Source organism: Haliaeetus albicilla, chromosome 3 (genome assembly GCF_947461875.1).
Source record: "Haliaeetus albicilla chromosome 3, bHalAlb1.1, whole genome shotgun sequence".
Taxonomy (NCBI): domain Eukaryota; kingdom Metazoa; phylum Chordata; class Aves; order Accipitriformes; family Accipitridae; genus Haliaeetus; species Haliaeetus albicilla.
In genome coordinates this window covers 5,217,225-5,244,913 of record NC_091485.1, presented here as the reverse complement: position 1 = coordinate 5,244,913, position 27,689 = coordinate 5,217,225, and the positions used below count along the sequence as shown (strand labels likewise).

General features: G+C 36.8%; 1 protein-coding gene across 4 annotated transcripts in view; it reads left to right on the top strand.

Annotated features, from left to right (window-relative positions):
- The window catches only part of PTPN3 (protein tyrosine phosphatase non-receptor type 3), a 171,203-nt gene that overhangs the window by 118,224 nt on the left and 25,290 nt on the right, over positions 1 to 27,689 (top strand). For all 4 annotated transcript variants that reach the window (XM_069778723.1, XM_069778722.1, XM_069778724.1 and 1 more), the window contains 7 exons: positions 884 to 1,056; positions 6,047 to 6,181; positions 7,697 to 7,873; positions 18,925 to 18,948; positions 20,846 to 21,044; positions 22,037 to 22,114; positions 23,101 to 23,157. In XM_069778723.1, coding sequence (XP_069634824.1) covers positions 884 to 1,056; positions 6,047 to 6,181; positions 7,697 to 7,873; positions 18,925 to 18,948; positions 20,846 to 21,044; positions 22,037 to 22,114; positions 23,101 to 23,157 — 843 coding nt within the window. The remainder of the gene's footprint in view (positions 1 to 883; positions 1,057 to 6,046; positions 6,182 to 7,696; positions 7,874 to 18,924; positions 18,949 to 20,845; positions 21,045 to 22,036; positions 22,115 to 23,100; positions 23,158 to 27,689) is intronic.

Sequence of the window (27,689 nt, the reverse complement as noted above, 5' to 3'; positions counted from 1 at the left end):
CTTTATTAGATCTTTCTGAGTCCTTTAATAAAAAGGTTTTGCAATCCACCTATCTTATGCAAAACTCTCTCAGGATCTGAAATAGCTCAACAAGATCTACAGTTGACAAGGGCATAAACCTGGGTGGCACAATTGTTACACCTGTGTTTCACTGGCACTTTGGCACTGTAGTTACAAGTAAGAGTTTGCACCAAGACACACAAGCTTTGTATTCTGCTTCCTTTTGATCTCCTCATTGTGGCCTCATGATTATCATCCAGAAAGCAGGACTGGATTTGAACAGTGGTAGCAGCAACTCCAGTTCCATCACAGCTACTTTCTTTCCCCCAAGACGGATCACTGTTAACATCTTTAGTATCTTCTAAAACACTCTCAGGCAGATGGGTTTTGCATACTGTGACTCTTGAAAGAACATTATTGAATTGAAGCCTTATGTGAAGAGTTTGAATTCAAAGATTGAGGGTTTTTTCCTTTCTATGTTGCACCCTTAATGGAATATTTAAGAGTTTTGTTTGTCATAGGAGGTCAAGATCTGACTGGAAACCTGAAACTATATTTAGCTGTTTAATATTACACCCATATATACAAAATCTTTGGCACTCTAGGCTTAAATATTTCATTAACACTTTAAGGATTAGAAACTGAAAAACTTAATAGTTTGAACTTTTAAAGTGTCCATTTTGCAGTTTAGAATTTCATATAGTCACATATAGTCATATTTTGGCCATCTCCAGCTCAAAATCTCCTATACACTGATTTTTTGTTTTCCTAAATGCATTTTTCCTATTTAAGCTAAAAGTAATTTTATTGTTGTTTTATGAGCTTGTTTACTGAGTTTGATCTGCTTGTATATATTGAAACATGGTATTTCCTACTGTTACAGAATGAATCCAGAGAGCATATTGTTGCCTTCAACATGTTGAATTACAGAGCATGCAAAAATCTATGGAAATCTTGTGTAGAGCATCACACATTTTTTCAGGCAAAGAAGTCACTACCTCATGAAAAAAAGATATTGTCACATTATTGGACCCTGGGTTCTAGAAATCCAGCAAAGTAAGTATTGTGTGGAAGCATGTTTTGCTTTGTAATTAAATGGGAGGATCTGTGTCAGTGATAGCTCAACTTAGAGTGGCAGAGTTCAGTTCTGCCCACAGCTGTCTCCCAGTTTGTATGTGAACCATTTGAGAAGTTATATAGCTATGGTTTCAGTTTCTGCAACGTGGTATTGTGACAATAGAACTTTTCTTATAATTTCCTAAAAAGGTATTTGAATATAAGCATGTTTTACTGGTATTGTTTCAACTTGCTCTTTCAGTTCAGAAACACTAGAAAGTAAAAATGCCATGTAGGTAATGATCCAATAAGAGAATTTGCAGAACAGATTTGCTCTGAACTGTTTACCCGTTAGTGTCATATACACACTCTGTTTAATATTTTAGGGCAATTTCTGGAGTGCGTCATACCAACCACTTATTACTGACATGGAGATGAAAAATTTTGTCCCATCCAAGTATTCAAGTCACCACTTTTGTGACATTTCTAATCTTGTATTTGCCTCGTCGGGTTCTGCTGGTCATGGAGCTGGTTGTTTCATGGTGGTATGAAGCTGGGATTGTTCCTTCCCATGTGCACCAACTGGGCCCTAACTTCATTAAACTTCATCTGCCAGTTTATCGTCTAGTCACTTGATGTTGTAATGTCCTTCTGCACTTCTTCACAATCGACCTTTATTTTTGCTATCCTGTGTGATTAATATCTTCAGCAAACTTTGTTCACTCTTTTCTCTAGATCACATATGTTGAACAGAAGAGCCCCCAACAGATATTGGTCTAAGACTTCACTACTGATCTTTTTCCATGATAAATCTAAAACATTTTTTCCTATTCTCTTTTTTATGTCACAAGTGAACAGGCAATTTATCCAAGTGAGGACCCTATTCCCTAGCTCCTTAGTTTCTTTATGGGTTTAAGGAACCTTGTCAAATGTCTTTTTGAGATCTTGAGTACATTAAATGACTAGTTTAAAGTGAGAGGTTATACTCCAGTAGTTCTGCTGTTTCATCTTAGAGGCTTTTAGATTTTTTTTGATAAGTATCAGTCCCAGTGATTTCTTTCATTATGTTGATTTGTTCTGTTGTTTCATTTATCAGCAATTCAGCTACAAATGCCATGTTCTGTGTCATGATGGTCTCATCTGTGTCCTGTCATCCCCACCCCCAAGAAAAATTCTGTCATGAAACATACCAAAAATCTTTCATATTAATAGTGAATGAAAAAAAGTCTTACGTCATTATCTTCTCTGAGTGTGAGATTTTGGAGGGTTCTTTTGTCTTTTGATCATCTGTAGTCTCTGTAGAAACCTACTTGTTCTAATGATTTTTGGAAAAGTATCTTATTGTTTTCTTTTTGTTTGTGGGGTTTTTGCAGTGTGTTCCCTTAACAGTTTAAATTTACATTTAATTTGTCAGACTTCATTCTCTTTTTCCTATTTGGATAAGCTTCAACTTTTGAATGATGTCATCACACTTCAAATAGCTTCCCAGACTTTGGTGGCTGTTTGGCTTTTCATACAGTCATGTCTTTCTAGATACTGCAGAAATTCATACCAAGTGGACTAGTATTGCTTGTAAATGAAGCAGTTCACCCATGAGGGCTGTCCAACAGTAAGAAGACTGATAAACTGTTATGTTTTCTGCTGGAGTGGAATTCCATATTTTTCACCTAGTACTAGAGGATAGCTGAAGCAAGTGAAAATGAGTAGTTGTACAAACAGTAATTTAATTTTCTAATGTTTTACAGATCTATATTTTGAGAATTAGATCCTCTATGGAGTGATATGAACTTGTTCTTCCTATAGTGACAGCTTTGAGGAGGTGACCTCCTCAAAGCTTGTAGGATTGTCACGTCCTGGAGTCCTTTTTCTCTCAAATTTGCAAAGAGATTCAAAATCCTGATGCTTGTATATACGCATGCACACACAGGCATTGAACAGCCCTTGTAATGTTAAGAAAGAAAATGGTATGAGTTCCAAAGGGTACCTGTTTATTATGGCCAATTTTTACCAAAAATTTGATTACTGACAAATTTACTGTTACAACTTCTTAATAGCTTGTAGCATGTAGGATAGCTCTCATTGTTAAACTAAGTTACTAAGAAAGAGTTCTTTTCCAGTGGTTTCATGTTCTGAGGCGTTATCACTGGTGAATTGCTTATTTAAGCTCTTAAGGAATCTCTAGGGAGAACTGTTCATTGTAGTACCTTCCATCAGCTTAATTATATCCTCTGTACTAATGCATTCTTTGGCCTTATTTACGCCAGCAACAAGCATGAAATTTAGGATCTACATGAGGCAGAAATGACTCAGCAACCTTTACCATCAGAGACTGCTAAAGTACCTAAGAAGCAACAGGAATTTTGGGAGACTTTCAGTAGTTCCTATCAACTTGGTCACTGTCACTCAGCAAATTATTTTCTCCAACAATTTAAGAAAAGGTGTGAACAAGCCACTTCCAAGGTTATCAGTCATATATTGAAAACTTTTACTTTCCTACTTATTTGTGATTGTGGAATGTTGTAAGAGACAACAAGAGTTTCCACATTCCTTTTCAAGGATGGCTCTGAGCTCATGTGGAAGCTACGAAACAAAAAAAGGGATTCTGCATTCTCCCTTATGAAAGGAAACAAAATTTTGCATTGAGTAGAACAAACAAACAATAAAACCAAAACCAACCAACCAAACCAAGAAAACCACAAAACCAAAGATACGTGCACAAAAACCTCACTGACCGTACCATGTAACCCTGGAGGTTTTAAGACTGACTTGTCTTCAGTAGTTCTTGTCAGCCAACTTCTGTCAGCTTTGAGGGAAGTTACATTCAGGTTTTACTACCTTAAGTATCACAAGTTTTCCTCTTGAATTGGTGGCTTGCTTGTACTACGTTCTTTTAACTCATGTGAGGCAGATATCCTAGCATTTACTGCATCAGTTCAAATAGTTAAACTCTTGCAAACTGTTAATACAATTTCTTATTTGCACATCTCTGTGCCCTTCTAGATTCTCTTAGCTTAAGGTACTAGTGGAATTCCATTTAAATTAGGCTGCTGAGTTGTATAAATCACCTGTAAACCTTAATCTAAGGAAAGGCAGAATCACATCTCACATTGAGAGGTAAGTTCATTCAGTGTTTCTGGGCTGAATGCTGAGTAACCTCTCCTATGCACATTCTCATTCCTTTCTGGAAAGCTAAAAATGTACCTATTTTTTCACAAAGAATAACTTTGGTAATACATGGGAGCAAGGAACTGTTACTTCAAGATATTACAGCCCATTCCAGAAAAGCATTGGCAGCTGAGAAATATCCTTGTATTTGACATATAAAGAGCAGCTACTTGGAGTTCAGGAGTTTGTTATGTAACTTAACTGAAATATCTAGAGAATATATTGTTAAAGTGATTCTGGGGTCAGGGCCAGGGCTTTGGCTTCCATCACATGAGTTACGTTGCACCTCAAAAGTCACCTGCATTGGAAAATGCATGAACAGGTAATTGTAAAAAAGGAAAGCTGGTGAAGGCAAAATATGTGGAATTCTTCAAGACACCTTTTTTATAATACATCCTCTTTTTCTACTCTCCCTCTCCGCTCCATCCATGTAAGGCTTCTTAGAAAGAACTCTTTGTTTTTGTAGAAGGCCAGAGTTGTCGGTGCCTTGTCATTGGTATTCAGAAGACTTACAGAAATAAAATGGATAGTACAGGCAAAAGCTTTTCCTGAGTTCATGGTCTGTGTGTTTAGTAAGCTTAAAAACATACATGGGTAGCTGATTTTGATATGTAGTCGCTTCATGTTAAGTTTTCCTTCTTTGTTTTTTAAACTGGGAGAATCTTTAAAAGTACACATTTAGAAGGTGAAGGAATTAATTTGCTTTAAAATCATGGACAAGATATGTAAAATACTTCAGAATATAAAAAAAGGTTTGGGTTGCTTTTTTTTCTTTTATAAACAAAAAGGAGTACAATGCAAAGCATACGTACGGTTTGATATTAGCATGAGTAATATCCACAGGATAAACAACTTTTTTGTTTGTTTTTGTTTTTATGCTATGTAAAATTGAGACATTTCAGCTCTATAGTAAAGTCCTTACATGCTCTGCTATCCCAGCTGCCCATTAGGTACAGCTCAGGACGTAGTGAGCCAAAGGTGATTTCTCTATAACTCATAAATTGCTGCTTTTCCATGAGAAATCCTAGGCTTGTAAACTTGAGGATGAGCAGCTTATCTCTCTGCTTGTCTTGTGGAATGCTGTGTAAAAAGGTACATAAAAGTTAGTTTATCTCGATTTTGATCTACTTAAAAAAAATTCTTTATGCTGTATAATTCCATTAGCAAGATATTTTTATTGCTTTTCTAGCTAAGGTTCTGGTTCTGATGCAACCCTTATCTTGTCAGATTCTTGTCACAAGAAGCAGTCCAGACTTGGAGATCTTGCTTTCATGTCAGATCTTTCTCTAATGGTTTATTTCTACAAGGAACACATCACTCCACGTGGCTTCCTTCTGGAAATAGAGTGGTCTGGTGTAGCTCTTATTTTCTGAGGCAGCAGGGAGATGGTTAAAGTAGTCCTGTGCTCAGTGAAGCCATTAGTGAATTGTTACCTCTTTGAGTTCTAACAGGGAACATCTAGAATCTTTTGCCTGTATTTGAACCATGTTTTGTCTGGCACTTAGTTCAGTACCCATAGGACACACTGAATTTCCTGTTTTCCCCTCCATCTTCTTAAACACAATTGGGTTAAAAATAACTCCCAGAAAAAGTTATTTTTACTGAGGCTTGTGATTAGCATTGTAGCAGGGATTAACAGTTTTATTGCTACAAGTGAAGGACAGCAACTGCCTCTGCGAGAATGCAAATGCTTAAGTAAGGAAGGGTGAGCACAGGTGACTCTTTAAAACACATGAATTATAAAATTGACTTTCATAAGCATATTTTATGTCATTTAAATTTTCTACCCAAAATAATTCACATACAGTCTTCTATTTCTTTTCAGGTCTGTAAACAGCCAGTACTGCAAAAAAGTTATAGGTGGAATGGTTTGGAACCCGTCTATGAGACGATCTTTATCTGTTGAGCATCTAGAGACCAAAAGCCTTCCTTCTCGATCACCTCCTGTTACCCCTAATTGGTAAATCCAGTTTCAGGCTTTCCCATGCCTTCCAGCTTCCTACCTTTTCTAATTGTATGTACTCTAGCTGAATAATTAGGTAGTGTGTACGTATATATTTAAACATTGTTATTCTGAGAATATATATGACAACAGGAGAAGAGTGGGTGTCACTTACCTCAACTTTAGCAAGGCTTTTGATGCTGTCTGCCAAAATATTATACCCAAGTTAAGACATTACATTCTGGAAGGGTGGACAACAAGATGGTTAAAAAAAAAAAAATAAAAATAATGGTTGCATGACTGGACTCAGAAGGGAGTTGTTAATGGGTCATACTCTACCTGGAGGCCAATAACAAGTGGAGTACTGCAGGGATCTATCTTGGGACCTGTCCTGCTTAATGTCTTTATGACCTTGAGGAGGCAATGGAGTGCTTGCTCATAAAGTTTGCAGACAACACCAAACTGGGGGGATGAGTCAATAAGCTTGGGGGCAGGGCTGCTATCCAAAGGGACTGTGAGAGTCTGGAGAAATGGGCCAATAGGATCTCTATGACATTCAGTGAAGACAAATGCAAAGTCTTGGGAAAGAAGAACCCAGTGCAACAGTATTGTCTGCTATGCAACTGTCTGGAAAAGAACCTGGTAATCTTCGTAGGCAGCAAGCTGTACATGAGCTATCTGCTGTGCCCTGGCAGCAAAGAAGTCCACAGCAACCTGGCAGTATTGACAGAAGCATAGATGGTAGATCAAGGGAAGTGACTATCGCCCTTTTGCTCAGCATTCATTAGACATTATTAGAATGCTGCAGCCGGTTTTGTGTCCACTAATACAAGAAAGACAAACTAGAGCAAGCTCAGCAAAGGCCACCAGCCACCAAGGTAGTCAGGAGGCTGGAGCACTTACCCTGTGAGGAGAGGCCGAGACAACTGCACTTGGTCAGCCTGGAGAAGCAAGGATTTCCCAAATGCCTAATAACAGCCTGGGAACACTTAGGAGGAGGCTAGCTAGAGGATGAGGCCAGGTTCTTCAGTGTTGCATGGTGGGAGGATGAGGCAACAGGTATATGTTGAAACACGAGAGGCTCTGTCTGGACATAATGAATGTTTCACTACAAGGACAGTTGAGCAGTGGTTGCTTAGAGAAGTTCTGCGGTCTCCACCCTTCAAGTTTTTGAGATTGGACTGGATAAAGCCTTAAGCAGCCTGCTTAAGCAGCCTTAGTTGACCCTGCTTTGAGCAGAAGGTTGGACTAGGTGACCTCCATAGGTCCCTTCCAACCTGAATTATCCTATGATTAGAACTTTAACAATACAGGTAGCATATTAGAAGAGGGGGAAAAAATGAATCAGTTCAGTGTACTGATTGCCTAGTCTACCGTATAAAATGCTTAAAAATTGATTATTTAAAGTGAGACCCATAGGCCTGTCATGAAGATTTCAGGACATAGATTGCAATAGGATAGAAATTTCACTTTGATAAAGTTTTGTGAATTATTCTGATCTTCCAACTTGTGCTTGTGTTCCTTATTTTTAAGGCGGAGTCCTAGACTACGTCATGAAATTCGTAAACCCCGACACTCATCTGTAGATAACCTTACAAATGAGATTAGTTACATTACTGAAACGGAGGATGTTTTTTACACCTATAAGGGCTCTCCAACGTCGAAGGACAGTGATTCGGAGTTCTCTCAGAACCGTAGTCCACAGAGGAGGTAAGGCCTTCTGCAAGCAATTAATTGCCTATTTTGGTTTGGGGTTTTTTTTAAAAAAAAAAACCAAATAGCTTTAGTATAAAACAATCATCATCAGTTATAATATTAAAATGAGTTCAAACAGTTTTGTGTTTGCATAAGCTTTATTTTGACAAATTCCTAAACTGCAGTTGCCATGATACAAAATGACAAGTTAAAAACAAACCAATCCTTCATCCCTAAACAATATTCAGTAGTCGAGTTCTCAGCAAAATTAGCGAAGCTATTAAGGCATGCCTGTTCACATCTGTAATACCCTGTTTCCTAGTACCTTCTGCAACCCCTTCCTACCTGTTATAAACTCTTTCTTTTTGGGGGGGGAGTGGGGAGACTTATTGAACTCTTTTAAGATTTGACTTATGTTCCACCTCATCAGCTCAGTATTGTCAGTTGAAAGAGGTACTGCATTTCAGTAAACACAAGAGCATAATAATGCTAGCAGTCATCCATCTTTTTCTTCCTCAGAGGAGCTGTAGATTGCTAGTGTAAAGGCAGTCTCTGCTTTTTGCCTTGAGGTATTTTTGCTGTATTCCTTGAGGACCAACTTTGTTCTCCCCTGCAGCAGTCTAACCACTGCTAGATTTGCTTCCAGGGCTTGAGGCACCTATCCTTGTGCACTGATTATTTGTTTGCTCATATATTTCATTTTTTGTGTGGCTTCACTCTTATCTTAGAGAGGCATTTCTTAATGACTAACTTCAGATTAACACAATATTAACTTCAGGAATAATGTACAAAGTCATTGATCGTTCAGTCTCAAAAGGAAAACAGAGCTACTTTAAAACTTTCAGCCGGGGAGAATGCTGTGTATTAAAATGCAGCTTCCTTTGTAATGTTACGAAAGGAAAATGGTTTCTAGTGATCACTAGTAACTTTCAGGGAAAATGTATGCTTGATCACTAGTAACTTTCAGGGAAGATGTATGCTTTTGAGAAGCAATGTATTAGTGGAAGCTAATAGGACTCGCCTACCTCTGTGATAGTGTGCAGCTACTAACTGTAGCTTTAAACTCTGGATTTAAACTGTTTTCTTTAAATTTTAATACCATAATATTGTTACTACATTACAGCAGAGGTTTCTATGAAAGAAGGGGAAAATTAACCTGTTGCATGCTTATTTGGAGTTTGTCACTCTGGTGTTTTAAGTTGTTTTTCTGTTTTTCTGACTGGAAGTCAGATGAACCTTAATACTAGTAGTATCAGTAGTAACCATGATAATATATAAAAGTGATGCCTCTAGATGTTGTGAATAGTCATACATAGGAAGCCATGTCTTTCCTGTGTTTTAACATTTACAGATTATACACTTTTGGAAGTATTTTCTGAGTAAAAATAATAAGAGGCAGACCATAAGAGGAGATGATGAGGGTAGAAGCTTTAGAGAGAAAACTAAGTTGCCGTGCTGTGTTTGGTGACTGGCAGATTGTGTCCTCCCAGTTAGTACGTTGTTGGGTTTTTTCTTTTATTTTCGTTTTTCTTTTCTTCCCCTGTATTTTTTTCCTTTCCTTCTTGTTTCACCTATTCTATGCCTACTGAGAATGGAGCGGGAAAGCCTGCTTTTATGCTGTTTCTTAGACAGTGAAAATAGGATGGTCTAAATTTGAAAATAACACATTCATTTATTTTCTGAGCACTAAATGACTATGCCGTATCTGAGTAATATCACTCACTGTGGAGAAGCGTACTGTTATTACCTCATATAAACCAAATTTTCTATATGTCTTATCCCCAACGTGTTCTTGGTTTCTTGGGTATGTTTATAATATTTGATACTCTGCAGGTAACTGAAAAAATGCTTGCATAAATCTGATGAATTTAAATTTGAAGTGTGTGTTTTAGAAGGAGAATGCATGGAATGAATGATCCTTTGTATTGACTGCTAGACTTTCATGAAGTAAAATGATCATTAATACTTTTTAACAATTGAGGTAAAATATAAACTAACCATACAAATAAAAAAAATGTTTCTTCTCTACGCTGAAGTTTTCAACAGTTTATGTTAGTCTACATTCCAGTTTTTCTTCTCTTATATTCTTACGGTAGTCATTACTTGACTCACTCCCCTTGCTGAAAGATGTAAAGTAAAATTAAGTATATATGTGTAGTAAAATCTTTCTTTCCCTGAATGCTTTATTGAATGAGGGAATCTTACCCTATCAGCTAAATCTGTTTTAGAAGAAAAAAGTTTAACTTGCATATCTTCAGTATTAAAGATGGACACTTGTGCTGAACTTTTGCCAGACTTTAGGAATATTTAGATATTAACTATAAAACACCTTGTAGTGTATTGATAAGTCTTTTAAAGCCCACTTACCCATTTTTGCCATGCTGGTCTTTAGTAGATTTGAACTGACAAAATTGAAACATGTTATGGAAAAAAAACCCAGATTTGTAATTTCAATATTTCTTTTTCATTAAGGGAGAGCCAATAGTAGCTTCTCATAGTCCTGCTAATATACGTTGTCTTTAGAGGGCTGTCTTTTTACTGCTTAGCTTGCTGTCTGAGACTGTCAAAAAAGGTGTTAGTTAATGCTAATTATAACTCTGAATAGCTTTGGTATGAAAAAAAATGTGAAACATTTTTGGAGAGCTACTAGCAAACAACTGTAAGATGCTGACTTTTAATTGCTGAATTGTTGTCTGGGACCTCAAATCTTAATTATAATCATGCAGCTGCTTGATTTTTGTAAACTAAATATGTTCACATCAATTTCTTTTACAGTAGCTGAAGCTCAAGACTGTGCAAGCTGCAGTTAGCACGGGATATGGCTCTTTTCTATTTTTCAGGCTGCCATCAGAATTTCAGGGGTGGGGGGATAGTTTTCACCTGTATCACTTCAGCCCCACAGTAATGTCTTAAGTCCTTTTCATCAAAATGACAAGTGGTCCAAGATAGACCTACCTTCAAACTGATCTGTTGTGGTATGGTGCTTTTTGAGACAAATACATAGGTAAAACTTCTATAACAAGACTTGCTGTGTACATAATTCTACCAAGGCATGCTTGGAAGGAACCTTGGGTGGGTATCAGAACTGTAGAAGCCACCACTGTCGGCAGAGTATGTACACCTGCATTTATTTCCCTTTACAGCATTTTTTTCCTCCTGACAATACCAAGTATAATTATTTTCTTAATAATTGATTTTTTTCCTTGCTGTGTTTACTCACTTAAGGGAATCAATTGAGTTCTGTTTTCTTTCTATAAAACAGTACACAATTTAGAAAACAAATTATGTGGAACAGCTCTTAGTTTAGAGAGCATAAAACATGTCAGTTGTTAACATTTCTTCTTCCATTTCTTTAAATATATTGTACTGTATCAACATGTCAACACCTAGAACTATGTTTACTGTTAAGTACTTTAAATGAGCATGCTGGAGATGAGGGTCAAGAATATTTTGTCATTTATTATATTGTTTCTCTGAAGAACACAGTGATTGTTTTAAAAATGTGCTTTGTGTGAACATTCTACCTCTTAACTGAAATATATGAAGTACATCCTACAGGCTGTGACTGGAAAAAAGAAAGCAAATCATGCGCATAGGTGAACTACAGAAAGCCAGGGCAAGCTTGTGATTGTGTTTGGTGTAGCTAGACTGCTTCTGCTACCCAAATTATCTAAGGTACTTTCACACTCAAGTACAATTTGAGGCTCATAGTAAAAAGAAGCAATTTTTCTCTCTCAGATTAGTGTCTGTAGAAAAGATTGGAGCTGTCTATTACATATGTATTATAGACAAAAAATTGCTCTAATCCCAAATTAACATACATTAAATAGAGCTTTATTCACAGGGCATGAATAGGTTTGCCTATCTAAGCCAGCTATCTCAAATCACAGCTGCATACAAAACCTGTCATCAAAGACAGTGCTGAAGAGGACTTCAAGAGGACTTTTGTTTAGCCCAGGGCTCCCCAGCCTTTGTGAAGAAGCTTCCCTTGTCAGTTCTTTCTCCTCTTTGTTGCCTTGCTGCTGTGCATCTCCTCTGACTGCTACTGCCACTGAAAAATTAACACTAACACAGACATGGAGCCCACCCTGAGCCTTCTGAAGTCTCATAGGTTGCTTTCTGTGTTATACCACACTTTGTTATTGGCTGTGCCTCACCAGTTCAGAACAGGTAATCCAGTCTATCTTCTGACTATATGTTGTACTCACTCTGTCACTATATTTATCCCATGCCTACTTGCATATGCACATGATGCTACTATTATTTTGGTTTTAAAATTATTTCAAGAATAATATTGAGATAAAACACGCTAATTAGTAAGTGTACTTGTTTGATAACTGTTTTTTCAGTTAAAACTGGCTTTCCCTAGTCTTGGCTTCAGGCTACCTGGCATAAGCTTGTCCTGACCATCTACTATCCTGACAGGTAGCCTGGATAGACCTCCTGGAAGAGGTTGCCTTCAAGACAAATATTTGCCTTTCAGTGTAACAGCTTTAAACCACAGGTGGTTATTTTTAAAGGCAGGCTGATGGACTTGTGCGGGGAATTCTTTTTGATTGCAATTTTTACTTTTTTTAGCCTGGTATAGTACCTGAAGATTGCCACTGTTGCAGTCTATCTTGATAAAGGTACCACTACGGTTTCCAAATCTGGGATAAGGAAAGCCTCACTGGTGTAGAGGAACAAATCATTGTTACTGATTTGCCTTTCTGTGACACTGACGCAATCTGTATGCTACTGTGTCGTTTAAGGGCAAAAGGCTACAGTTAAAATGAAATAGTCATATTGAAGTATGTGACATGGTTTCAAGACCAGGTTGGGAAATTCCAAAATATCTTTGATGCAAGCAGTAACCTTCAAAACGAAGCTGGCTTCAAGTGGGGCAATAGACTGATTACATTTTGGAATTAGGTACTCTGACATGCTTGGTCTTGTATCAGATGTTAGGTTTTGTCTTAAAAGGCTGTGCTGCCCATCCCCAGTGCAAGTTCTGGTTCATGGTATTGATATCTTTGGGGGGGGGGGGGGAAGTAACTTAATGTTTATCACACCCAATAGTTCATGTGTAGGATTCTTCACCAATGAGCTGCTACAAGAACAGAAAAAAACTTGAAAGAAACTAGCTTACCCTTTACCTTCAAGTAAATAAGTGAAAATTTAAACAACTGAAATGAGTTTGCTTGTTTCCTTATGTTCAAGTATTTAATGTAAATTACAAATCTGAAGATTTAAATGTTTCGATAATACACATTTTAAACACTTGGTGAATTTAAAATACCAAGGTCTGCCATGAAAACATAAAGACATGTAACCAAGTAGTATTTAAGGAGCTTTGAATTTTAATTTTCCCTGTATGTTCCTTTCCTTTTTCTCAAGCATCTTCTGGTGCCTGAGGTGTGATACAGATGTTCACACTTCACAGTGCAATGAGAAATGAAAGTGAATGAATGAATGACAAGAAATGCAAACTGAAAACCACTGTGTTGTTTAATGATCTTAACCTCCGAGAACCCATCTGTGAGAAGCTGCATGGTTTTCTGCTGGTCACTAAGAAAAGGGAAGAGTATCCTCCACTCTTTCCAGTTCATGTATTTTAAAGTTTTAGTCCAGCTTTGTGGGAAGACCATGCGTTATTGCCAGCACCCACACTTGCCCCAAGTGTTGTCTCATTAAAGTAAGTTGGTGTTTCTTTCAGACAAGAAGGTGTTAGATGCAAAAAACAGTTACTGAAACAAACAGATTTCCTTGTGGTTCAGGACAACCCTATTCATGTTACCTGTGCAGGACCAATTTCTCCTTTACATGAAGAGCAGAGCTTATTTTTGACCTTGTAAATTCAGGTTTAATGGCTTGTGCTTTTTTATACTATAGGTGGAATTGTTTGGAGTGTTAATATAGCTATTGCTTGCCCTCTTAATGACTTTCTTCATGGTTTTGAACACACTTTTCTGAGTCGGAAGGGTACTTGTTAGTAAGAATATATAAATTTATGTATATAAGGTGCTATCTCAAGGGAAAAAATAACTGGATTATTGGCTTGGAAAAGTAACCTGATAAAGCTGCGTAGAGTCTTGCTACTTGAACTGTATTCAGTTTCTCTTGTTCACTCTGTAATTAAATAAATCAAAGATGTCTGGTTTGGAACAGCAGACTGCGTAGGAACAAGTGTTTTGGTAGTTTTTTAGAGTAGACTCAGTGGCCTGACAGGAAAGATTAGCTGTGAAATTTTCTGTTTAACCAGAAAGAAGATTACTGTAAAACACATTTCTAAGTGGCAAGGTATAGTATCAGTCGGTAAGAAAAACTTACTGACAAATGAGGCATTATAGATCTTATATTTAGATAATTGGTGAGATGAATCTGGCTAATTATTCATAGATAAGAGCGTATGATGTATAAGGAGATTCAGGAGGCTGGGGGATGTTGAGGAGGGGTTGGTCGCATTGTTGCCTTACTCTGCCAAAAGAGGGTTATCAAGAATATGGAGCCAAATCTTTTGGAGGTGCACAGCAGAAACATGTGAGGCAATGGACACAAGTTACAGCAAGGGAAATGCTCAAAAGGCACTGGCGGGGGACAGAGGGAATCACACTGAGAGTAGTTAAGCCCTCATACACATTGACAGAAAGGTGGAGGTGTTTCCATCCTTGGAGAACCTCAAAACACAACATGACAAGGAACTGAACACCCTCATCTAACTTTGATGTTGGCTGCTCTTTGAGCAAGAGTTTAGGTGATCTCTCAGGATCCCTTCCAACCAAAATTACTTTGAGTCTACAATTCTACTTGTGAAAAAGGCCACATATTCCTGCATAAGCTTTTCTGTTTAAGTTAAATGTGCTTGCAAAGCTATAAACCTCTTAAACTTATATTCTAAAACTATCTTTTGGTGGTGATATAGATGGCATAATGTGTACAGTTCCAGAGTTGGAAGGGAAGGAAATGAAATGATGAACTAGTATACAAAAAGGAAATTCACTTGCACTGTGCTATGAATTTCTGGAAGTGCATATATGCTCCTGGTGTAAGTGTGATGCATCATCTGGTGAAGGTATTGCACTGAAAATAGATTTCCTGAACGTATGCTGCATTTGTTCAATTCTTTCAGTTTACCATTTTGATAGACAATAAACTGTAGCTGCATAGTGAGCTTTGGTAAAGGTACTATGGGAGCACATCATTATTTTAACTTAAATATAATTCCTTTTGCAAAGAAAATTTTTAAAGCATTACTGTTGATAAAAGTACCTTTCAGATGTATCCAGCCAAGTCCTAGTAACTACTTTCTTGGTAGAAAATTGCAAATAATTTAAAAAAAAAAACAACATTTTAAACTAAGTTATTTATCCTTAGTTTTTAATCATTTGCAGACGTGATCAATTCCTTGTTCTTACAAAACCTGCTGCATTTCACAAAAGTCCCTTGTCCTTGTTTGTGTACTTCAGTCTTTCTCAAGGAAGATGTCCTCCTAATACTAGACAATGGGTCTAAGAACATTTCAGTTAGTTTCAAATTAGGGTTTTAAGACTACTAGACTTTTATGAGTTTTACTGTGCTCTTCCACTCAATATACCTGAAAGTAGTACATGTATATCTTGCTTACATGTAAACCTTTCTTTTTAAATATATATCCTTATTAAAATGTACTACGCTTTCCTTGCCAGTTCAAAAAAACAATCATTTCGCATCCAAAAAAGAAAGTCTCAAAGTTGAATTCCAAATCCATGATAAGGCAAATTTTGCAGCAAGCCAAACAGTTGCAGAGTATCAGAATGCATGAAAATTTCAGAGAAAGTCAGGGAACTGGAATATGGTCAATAGAGGCAATGCAGAGTAACTGAAAGTATCCTTTTATGGATGATTGTAGCAGCATGCAAATGTGAATGGAATTTGTAGAAAATCACTGAAAAACTTGCATATACCATGAAGTCCTCAAGTTTTTCCATAATGGTACTCTTAAGTATGCAGCACAAAGAATCTACGTGGCCTTCTTACCCAGTTGTTCTGTTCATAGAAATGCTGAATATTCTGTATATAAATTTCTCTAAAAGGCAGCAAAAAGGCGTTGCTGCAAGTATCTTCCACTTATTTGGCTTATGAATAATAATCCCAGTTTTAATGGTCAGTTCTCAGAAAAGAGGTGATAATGGAAGTGCTGGCACATACAATCTCCCCAGCCCTGCAGGTGTTACAATAAATGAAGCTTTAAGAACTTCAGGAACAGCACAAGGGCAAAACCTACAGATGTTTCCTTCATTTGTTTGTAAAGGGAGAGTTTTGCTACAGTGCTATTGTTTCAGTTGTCCCTTTTCTCTTGGGGTTTTACTCCGCTGTAGTTTATCATCCTCAGTTCTCAGAATAGCAGAATTCCCTGGTAGGGCCCACCAAAATGGGGAGGAGGGGTCTTTCCTTAAGACCTTTTCTTTCTGTCCTCCTGACAGAAGAGAAGTGTTAGACTTTTCGGTGCAAAGAGTTTTACTATGGAGATCATCACCAACAGAGCAATCCATAGTGAGTGAAAGATTGAAATGGCATCATTTTAGATATATTGTGGAGTAAGGAAGGGAAACTACCTGCAGTTTTAAAGTGTTTGCTTGTTAACTGCACCAATGGAAAGCTTAATTTCCTTGCAAGGAAGGGCGCTCTTTCTCAATGAAAAAGTTGAATGGCTGGTCTGGTGAGTATTGTCTTTTATTGACTTAAAATATGGTCCTTGTCATAAACTGTGAAATGAGGAAGATAGGTTAGTAAAATGCGGAGTACCGTATAGCCAGAAAAGATCATCTAGTCATTCATGTTTAAGGCACTTTATGATATTGGTGAGTAATTAAATGTTAGAAATACTATTTAACTGAGTTGCAGAGCAAAATTCTGCAGCTCTAGCATGCTGAGCTACTAAGGACTTCAGGATGACACAGCTGATGAATTTTTTTAAGCCTTGAATTTGGTCACTTTCTAGGTCAAAATTTTTGTTACCTTCTTCCATTTTAAAAGGTTACAGAATGATTCAGTAACTCTTTCAGAGCTCATATGTTTGAATTGAAGTACAATAATTTAACAGATAAGCCTTCAGCAAATACTACTAAGAATTTGTATCCTCCATTTAAGTCTCCAGATGTATTACTGAGATGATGAAAAATTTGCTGTATGTTTATACACAGTATGTGAATGAAAGCCCAAGTTCTTTTTTTCTGTTTCAAATTACCTCACTCTATTGGGAGCAAAGAGGGGAGATAATGTATTAAAATAGGGACATTGCATCGGTTGCATCACAATTCTATGTGTGTAAATTTTTGGTGAAGTCTTTTGAAAGGGTTAACTTACAGCAACTTGAATTCTATACAGAATTTGGTAATAGAGCTGTAGCTCTACTGTGGCAAAATGTAGAAAAGCTGTACAGTTTCATTGTTCTTTGCCTCACGAGGAAATCAATAAGCTTAAACGAAAATAAATTCAATGTTTCTTTATTTTTAGCGTGACTTCCTAAGGAAGGCTTATGTCACTGCACTGCCCGTCCGCCTCTGTTCCCACTTGAGAATGTTTGGACAATTGCGGTCAAATCTAATGTAGGAGTCAAGTTTTCAAAGATGCAAAGTCTTCTACAAGATTAGTGAAAGTCAGTGACTAGGCAGAAAAAAAACCCCAAGCGAACTCAAACTTAAACTGCCATTCTCCTCTCACTAAGCAATTGCAGTATGAGTTCAATGGTTGTCTGTTCCATTTAGATGTGGGCTGGTCAGGCAGCAAGTGAGTGTATGTTCTCAAAGGATCTGCTGTGCACTGCTGGCACTTAGGGGGTAAAAATACTATGGGGATTGCAAACAAGGAGAACCACAGGTATATGTGGGAGAATGGGGGTCAGTGGAATCAGAAGGGGGGCATGACTGCATTAAAAAAGGAAGAAGTTTAGTGCTTTAAAAAAATTAAAAGTACACAGAACCCAAACCACCCCAAATTCTTAGGGAATCAAGCTTCACCATCTCTGCCTCTCAAGGAAGAAATTCTTCGTATTGTAGAATACATGTAAGGAAACTTAACCAGACCGATACTGCTGCTGTTTTTACTGTAGTTTTGATGAAACATAGTACATAATTCTTAATATCGAGTTTGTTTTAGAGAACAATAATTGAAATTTTAACTGCATACTGTGAATTGCCTCCTATAATTTGACAATTCAACAGCTCTACATTCAAACCGAACTACTTCATGTTTGTATTTTTCCAGCATGGACTTACAGCACTCCAGGTTTTGTGGACACTGCTTAATTAAATTTGTAAAGCTATCCCATCTGCCTTAAACTTACTTTGCTTTGCAAGGACCTTTTGGGTAACTTTTACTTTCAAATTTATCTTAGTATTATGGCTATTGTTTTAATTGATGTACTAGAGTTTAGCTCACTGTTTCAGGTGATTTCTGACAAAGCTAACTGAATGCCTTGGAAAATGCTATGTACCGCAAATTTTGATTTTTTTTATTTTTTTTTCCCCCTGCTAGATTGTCCTCATCTGTGTAACCACTTGTGCTTTAGTTATGCTTTGTCTTAAAGTTCTCTGTCAACATCTGTTCTGCTCTCACATGATAAGAATAAGTGTAAGAAACTTCACGCTTCTGAAGCCGCCTATGCTCATTTCTTGTTAGCTGTACATAAAGATATTGCCATGTTTGACTTCTTACCAAATACAGCCAGTGATGTCTGTAGTCACTGTGATCCACATCGAAAACTTTTTTAAATGATGTAGAGTGTCTTGCTAAGTAATTGCCTCTGTAAACTCCTAAATAGTTTAAGTAGCAGTAGCAGATGTGCATTGTCTGTAGTTGGGCTTGTGCCAAAAGTGGAAGTGAGCGGTTAGAGCTGCCCTGGGATTTTTGTTGAGTGTTTCAGAAATTCCGTAATTGTCTGATTCAGACTTCCAGCAGAGGATTAAGTATTCTTTAATTTACCATGAGCACACCTTCTGGCTTTTATGCAGGCTTTGTTAATTGTTATTAGAATTTAGTTCTTGTTTTCCTGAAGATTTAACTTATGTTCATTTACTGTTGGTTTTGTCTTTTTTTTTTTTTAACAGGTCATCTGAACAAGAATCACCAAAGTGAGTTTTCTTTAAACTTCCTACTATATAATCTCTAGTTTTTAGAGATGTAATAAAATACAAAACTTGAACTGATTTTTCAAAGTAGTGGTCTTGTATGGTTAAAAGACACAAATAAAAGAAGATTGTAAAGATTGGGGGGGGGAAGCTTTTGGATCAGGATGTGTAAAATCTTAAGTCCTAACAGAGCCCTAATCACTATTAACAAAGAAGTTGGTTAAAAAAAGTGGTAAAAGTTTAATGATACAAAAATCCACTGGTAATCTTATCTGGTAACTCTTCATATAGTGCCAGAAGGCATTAACTGAAATAATTTGTCATATTTTTCTGGTATTGTTAATTTTTTTTTCTATACTGCAAAAATCATTATGATCTGTAATCTCAACTTGTAAGTGAAATGTTTTTTCAGAATTCCTATGTTCTGAAAAACTTATTAGGATGTTTTTACATATACAATGTTCCTCCTTGATTAACATCATCCTCATAGGAATCATGAAAAGTCCTGGAAGCTATCAGATGAAAACACAGTTTTGACAGTATAATTCCTTTAAGTGTCATTATAGTTCACTACTACAAAGTATTTTGAAATTATTGAGCACGCCAAGTAAATAATATCTCCCAAATACTGAAAATATATTTTCTGTAATAACTGAAAATTTTGCAAATGTTGCACAAAACACTTCACTCCCATTGCCAAGTACATGTAGTATAACTGAACATCAGAAATATTATGGCGTGAATACATTTGCTTGATGGCACCTTTCAGAATGTTTCATTTGTTGTAGTCAGATTTCCACAAGCCAAGAAATAAGTATTTGCATTATTAAAGTTTGCTGCAATGCAAGTCCTGTATGTTAAAAGCCTAAGCTACATTACTCTATAGTGTAATATTACTTCTTCATTGACAGCTAGCAGTGACTGCTGGAAATGGTTCAAGTAGCTAGGACTGGTTTTGCCATACACAGCACTGCATGTTAGTGATAGGAAACTGTGTCTGACCTATACCTGAGCTTTCCCCAGAACAGAGATTTTCACAAAGTATTATGTAGTATTTATAAAGACGGAGCAGTTACTTTGTATGGTATCTGTGAGTTTGTCCAGTTAAAGAAGGGGTTTAGTTGTATTAGAGGTCTGCGTTTCATCCTTTTCACAAGAGGGCATGTAGCTAAATGAGTGTTTGAAAGGACTTGGCGCACCACCAGGCAGCTCGGCCAATTCTAAGACTTGAGGTATTTGATTACTGGCTTTTGTTATTCATGAATTTTAAGGTTCTTGAATCACTAGGCCAGGTCTGCACCCCAATTTAATTCTGGGTCCTTCTACATGGTTATAACTACCTCAGTGACAGAATATATTAACTGTAATTAAACCTTTCATTGTCACTTCATCTCCTATTTCTTTAACAATTTACCATGCTTTTCTGCACACCACCTTCTCCCAGAGGGATAAGGTTGAGATGGCCCTCGTAAGAGGGAGGAATGAAAAAAAAAAGTGCTTCGCAAGACTGAGAGTGGAATCATGGCAAAACCTTTTCATGGGTACGATTGGCAACTGTGAAGTGCCTTTCCCCTGGGGTTCAGCTCTCTTCTTGTTACTGCGATTTCCTGTACCACTGCACCAGTGCCATTCACTGCTAACAGCCAAATATTTTGCTAAAAGTGTTTTTGCTACTCTAATTTTGGGGTTTTTTCCATTCTTCTGGATGTCCACTGATCAAACATTAGGCTTAGCTCATATTCCAATCCCGTTACCCTTCACTTCAAGAAGTGGTGTTAAATCTAAGTATAAAGTTGGCTTGCTCTTTTAAATGGGCAGTGCATTTGTATGTTTTACGATTTAATCTAAAAATCTGGATAACGATACCTTTGTAATATTTATTTATCCTTTTTAAATGAAGGAATGTATTGGGAAACAGTCCAACGCGGAGTTCTCTGACCCGTATCTCACCTAAAGCCTTGGCTCAGTCTCCCAATGGAGTTGGCAACATTTCTGGCTCTTACCCGTTGGAAGGGGTGGATAAACAGTTCTTAGAAACGTATGACAACGTTACAAAAAGTAGCTCAACGGAAGATTCCAGTCAGTACTACTGTGATAAGGTATGTTCAGCTGTGTGCTTTTAAAGTCGAAACTAGTACTGAATGTAGCTTTGAACTGTAGATTAAGAATGCACAAAAATTGTGGTTATATTTCAGGATAAGCATATTTTATGCAGTAATAAGAATAAATCTTGTCTTACTACTCCAATTTATCCGAGGCTGTGTACACAGTATGATAGGCCAGCCTGCCAACTGCATTGATTTCCATAGTGTCCAGGCTTCCAGAAGCAACTGTAGGAGAAGTTCCTAGTGGAATGGAAATCCTTACATGATTAAATCTTATTTTCTCCAAGTGGAAAGATCAGATAACTCAGTTTGCTATATGTCTTGATAGCAGGCACAATTCTGCTTTATCCCAGGCATCTCTTCTTCAGGCTGGCTAAACATCATCCTTTGAATTCTGCACTGACTAGAGAGCAGCTGCTCCTTGCTAATGTTACGGTAGTGGATCATTCCTCCCCTTTCTCCAGCCTGGTCCAGATGGGTGCTAAACAGCTTCCTAACCTGCCTGTCCCGTAGCTGCTGCCAACTTTTAATCCTTCTGCCTTGTGGATCTTTTGCAGAAGATACCAATGCACCCATTTACAGGAGAAAAATTGGAGAAAAAGTAGTCACTTCATAGTCCTTAGAGTAGAATTGTTTCAAATATGTTGCACCTAACATTTTTTCCTTTTAAGTCACCTTTAGTAAAGACAACACATTGAAAATTTTAATAGAAGCTATCAATTGACAAAGCTAAGATGAGAGTAACAGTGTTAGGACAGAGCAAGCAGTGAATATATTTGCTGTTATGTGTGTTGCTATTTTTACAATTTAAAAGGTTACAATCATGAGTATATTCTGTAACATTACCTTCTTCCTATTTTAAACATGGATTTACATAGACTATTCTTGTTCAGCACATCTAAATTTGAATGTGCTATTTTTTAATTTGCTGCTGTTTTCTTTTAAAAATTAGAAAAGTTTGGGTTTGTTTTTTGTATATATTGCAGAATGACCTAATTGAGGGAGATCTACTTTTGGTGCGTATCATACCAGATGAAGATGGGAAGTTTGGATTTAATCTAAAGGTAAAACAGCAATCTTTTAGTTATTTTTAAATGCTTTGTAGACATACTATTCTTCGACTTTATGATTATTTTTCTTTTTTAATGCAATGCTTTGGAGAAAGCAGTATATTCTACAGGAATTTCTTATGGACCAAGATCTTTTAAAAGTGGCAGCCTAATCCTTAAATGCTAAAGCAACATTTACAGAAATAAGCCTCTAGTAGTTCTGTGGGATTTAGTTGCATATACTATAGGCATGGCACATTTCCAAAGCAGACTGCCTATTTGGCTGCTTAAATATGAACTTGGAAGCCTAATTTAAGGCATCAAATTTTGGAAAACTGGACCTCTATTATAAAACAAGTTAAATGGTTTTTGCTATCCAATTGAATATATCCATTAAAAAATCCTATTGGAAAGATGAAAATTAATTTATGAAGGAAATGGAAATTACTATTGAAATTTACTATTGTAAATTTTTTACATTTCCTCACTGAAATTCCATTTAAGCAGATACAGTACTGTAAAGTAGCCATAATATCAAAATTGAGGCGGAGTTTGATCTTTTCACCTTGGGCATTTATTGGTGGGGCAGTGATAGAACGTCATGTAAAGAGAATAAGGGAGTACAGTTGTCTGGAAATTTGATCCTACCTGATCGATTGCAGGTCCATCAAAACGGCTAAGAACACTGTCCACCCTGCAAGTTCACATGTTGAATTGAGCTTGCTTGAAGGGTAGGGTTAGAATGAATGCTGCATTTGATCTGTTTATTGCCTATTAAAATGTATGGCCAAGCAAAGACACTGGCTGTATTTTACTGGAAATTGGTAGAATTAAAGACACTACCCCCCCTGCCATTTACTGATGAAAATTCAATCTTGCCGACTCGGCCTATGACAGAGCATAAAGTTTATATAAAAACAAAGAAAAGTGATTACTTGTTTTAAATGCTGCTTATGCTTAATGGTATATTTATCGTGGTTGTTTACTTGATGTTCCTCTAGGGTGGTGTAGATCAAAAAATGCCATTAGTGGTATCAAGAATAACTCCAGGATCACCTGTAAGTAAATCTTTAAGACTCTTAATCCCTTCCTTTATTACTCTGCCCACCACTCAGAGGTCCATACATGTAGGAGTTTGGACACCCATAACCAGTATGAGATAGCAGCTGAGCTGTTCTCTTTAGAAATTGATTTGACCAGTGGTTTCTTAAACCACAGATGAAAAGATCTGGAAGTGTTAGCCAGACAAGATACCAGTAGAAAGCATGTTTGTTTCCCCCGTCATCTCAAAAAGTGCATCTTGAACTGGAAAATGTTTGATGAGGGACAAGAGCAATGACTGAAGATATGGAACAGTGTTCATTAAAGGAGTGAGTAGTCTCATTTCTTTAGAAGAAAGAACTAGTTTAAGGGAGATGTAGTAGGGATCTGTAAGATTAGGAGCTCTGTGAGCAGGGAATTCCAGCAGAAGAACTACAGGCTACCAAATGAAGTTAGTGAAAGTCAGGCTCTTCATGCTTAGTGAAGTAGTTATTCATGCATAAGACAGTAGACCTGTGAAACTCCTTGACAGAGGATGCTGTGGTTAAAATAATTTTGTGGATGTTCAGAAGAGGACAAATACTTGGGAGAAAAACCTGCTGACAGCTACTGAATAGACAAACCACAATAGATTGAGGAAATCCTTAGGGCTAAAAATATTTATGGGATGGGAAAGTACTTGGCAGGGGAGAGGTGGTGCAGAATAAGTTTGCTCTGTTCTTATTTTGCATGGATTTTTGCTTATGGAAATATTTATGGACTTATGGACTAGGTGGAACGTTCATCAGAATCAGTACAACCATTGAATTCTTCTGTTGAATTGTGAAATAGTAATATAACATCTTAGTAACTTTTTTCTCAATAATTAGTACATAAATTTGCGAGGACATATGTTATCTTATCTCAAATTTTTTTCACTCATCTTCTTCCAAATTGTATTTCCCAACTCTCAAAATAATTTCAGTGCAAACTTGATTGGAAATACTGCTGACTTAATCCTAAAAATCCAATATGCTCTGCGTCTTGTAGATTTCTTGAAATTTGATAAGCAGTTACAGGACTGATATCTAAATGTTGTGATGTAAATCAAGCTAAAACGGATTGTCTGAGAAGTTGGTTTTGCCACATTTATGATTTATGACTTATGCAGTGCATAGCATTCCTCTATGAACTACAATAATTATTTGAATAAAAGAGTAGTAGGAAATGATCATTATAACTTAAATCCACAAAGTGAAAATAAAACCATCCTTAAAACGTTTCATGGTCAACCTAGTAAACTTCTTGAGGATGAGTCGAGATACTGAAGTTAATGTGGGGCAAACAGGCTCATTACACAATCAGAGAATGAATGATGCTTCTCCAGAGGCAGTGAGTTCCTTTGGCAGACTCAGGTTGTCTCCTGGAAAGTATTGATTTGGATTTTTTTCTCTTGGATTGAAAAAGGACTGGACTTCTAACTTACACACTTCATTTAAGTGTCTCCAATTAGTGGCATAGGCATAGATGCAAGTGATGAATTAGATCTGTAGCCTCACTAAGCCACCAAGCAAGCAAGTTATCAAGGGTCAGGGAATAAATTGGAAACAGTTATCCAAGATGATATACTCAACAGCAGCATTAAGAAATCATGTCATGTTACAGCAAGAGGAAAAAAAATAAGTATTTTTAGAGCATAGCAGTATTAACGTTGATTATATTGTTTTCCATAAACTAAATTTCACCTGTTCTTGACTGTTTAATGAAATGTAGCTGATACTTGAAAGTTCAAGTTAAGCAGCCTATGGAATGCATTTCTACATTATTAGATCAATGATGCCTTTCCTTCATTGTATTTGCTACAGTTTTAACTTGCTCTAGATTCACTCGTTACCCTGTAAGTTGTCCTCAGGGATGCTGTTTGGTAATATTATTTGCTAAGATAATTTCTCAGGTTTGCAGGTTATTTTTTGCCCCTTTCCTACAAAAAGATCTGTTCCTTTTGTGGAGGAGGGGAAGCAAATCTACTCACCAAAATAAGGCAGTATTTTCTCTTTCATGTCCTAAAGTTCTTTTAAAAATCCCCGTCTAATACAGCAGCAATCTACTATGCTGGGAAGATTGTAGGACAGACTAGCCAAAATTGTTGTGGGGGAGCATTACATCTAATCAACCACCATTTGTTGCAACTGTTTTTTTTGTTTTGTTTTTTTTTTTTAAACTAAAATCCTAAACTGATTTTTTTTTTCCATAAAAGGTATTAATGTCCTAAGGTGCTAAAGGAGTCATTTATGGTTTTATTTAATAGTGCTTCTCGTTGAAAAATAATAGGCGTGCTTCTTGGAGCAATAATAAGGTGATTAGCATAAAATGAAACATTGGGTGTGTCAATAGGACAGGAAGCCTTTGACATAATTAATTGTCTGGAAAAGCTCGGTATCTGAAAAATCTACAAATTATGCTTACATAGAAGGAATTAATTCTCCTTCAAGATATATTTTATGTAGTCAGATGATTCAAGTAGGAGAGCTGAGGCATTAACATGTCACATGATTAACAAAGTTTCTTTGCACAAAGATATTAATCTCCTTCTGTAATAAAGAATAATAGCTAGCAGCCAGCCAAGAAATCTAAATTATAGACAAATAGAGGAGATCAGAAACCATTCCCTCCGTTTTCTTGTTGACTTCTTGACTCTCCTAGACTGACCTGATATGGTCTTTATATCACTTATCTTTTCAAATAATTATATTTCAGAGAGAATAATTTATATCTCAAACAGTAATATTTCAGAGTGATTAAATCAATCATTCATAGTTGCATTCTTCAGCCTTGCCTTTGTAAATTGTACAAAATATGGCAAGGCAGTTTTTAGGGAGCCTTGAATACCTAGATAAATCAATGCTGAAGAACAGCATGGTTGTTCCCAATTCCCATTCTTTTCCTGTTTACATTTGGGTTTTTCATTAATCATTGTCAGTCTTCCCTATCCTTCATCATTTTCTTTCCTTATTTCTTTTAAAGAAGTTGGGGGAAACTATTCCTTTTTTAAATGTTTGAGCAGCTTTTCTGCTTGGAATTTTTTCCTCTTAAATACATCTTTCGTTTCCCTCTCTTCTTTCTTTTCTCCTTTATCTGTTTTGTGGCATTCATACATGTCTTAAGTTTTCTTTCCTTTTACTTTATTCTCTGACACAAGTGACTCCCAATTTATTTTCTTCTTCATATCCTTGCCTCTATTTTCTTTTTATTCTGCATTTTTCTTCTTATTGGTTCTTTCATTAACACTTCTTTCCACCTCTTCCTATTTTTCACTTAGTATATAGTACATCACTGATAAACTTGGTTTATGAGCCATCAATGCAAGGCATAGCAAGGATTGGGTCTAATTAGAACATCTTGTTCACATATGGGGGGTTAGTGATGGTTTTATGATAGGGCTAATAACATTGGATGAATAAAGTTCAGGGAACCTGTGCTGGCATTAAGGAAATATAGGGAACACCTACGACTAGAGAATAACACTAAACGTCTATGACTTATTTGTATAACAAATGAAATGGAGTATATATAAGTATATCAAGATATCATTCTTGTGTCGTTGGATACTTCCTAGACAAAAATTAGCATAGCAATGAAAATCAAATTGTTACAGTACTTGACACTCAAAGGTTGTAGAATCCTGCACATTGACATTACAGAATCACAGAAGGTTGGAAGGGACCTTGAGGTCATCTTGTCCAACCCCCCAGGATCACCTAGGGTCAGTTGCCCAGTACCACGTCTAGATGGCTTTTGAATACCCCAAGGTGGGAGACTCAGCAACATCTCTGGGCCACCTGCTCCAGTGCTCAGTCACCCTCACAGTAAAAAAGTGTTTCCCGATGTTCAGATGGAGCCTCCTGTGTTTCAATTTGTGCCTGTTGTCTCTTGTCCTGTCACAGGGCACCACTGAAGAGAGCCTGGCTCTACCTTCTCTGCACCTTCCCTTCAAGTATTTATATACATTGACAAGATCCACCCTGAGCCTTCTCTTCTCTAGGCTAAACACTCCCAGCTCTCCTAGCCTTTTCTCATCCAGGAGATGCTTTAACCCCTTAATCATCTTTGCAATATTATCATCATCATATTCTGGCCATAGCCCAAATTGCTTTGCACTGGCCTTAGAGCTAAGCATACTATGAAGTGTGGCAAAAGAAAGCCAAACAAACCCTAGAGTTCAGTAGTTAGTCTAAATTGCTGTATCCAAGACAAGACATAATGTAAGTTTTCATCTGAGATGGGGAAAACCTTGTCTTAGTGTTCTCTGCAGCACAAGTAGCAAAAGAATTTGTCACAAATGCAGGGTACTTGAGCATCATAGGTTGAGTACTTACCTGCATCTTCTTGTTAAAACTTTCAGCGAATGAAGTGAGGAAGACTGTTCTCTATTTGTAGATATCATTTGATATCCACCAAACAAGAATTTTATAAATAACAAAAATGTGAAATGTGCATGGATTTCTTTAAATTTTAAAAAGTACATGCCTGGGGAATGTCATGTCACTTAATGTTCACCAGAATCATGTTT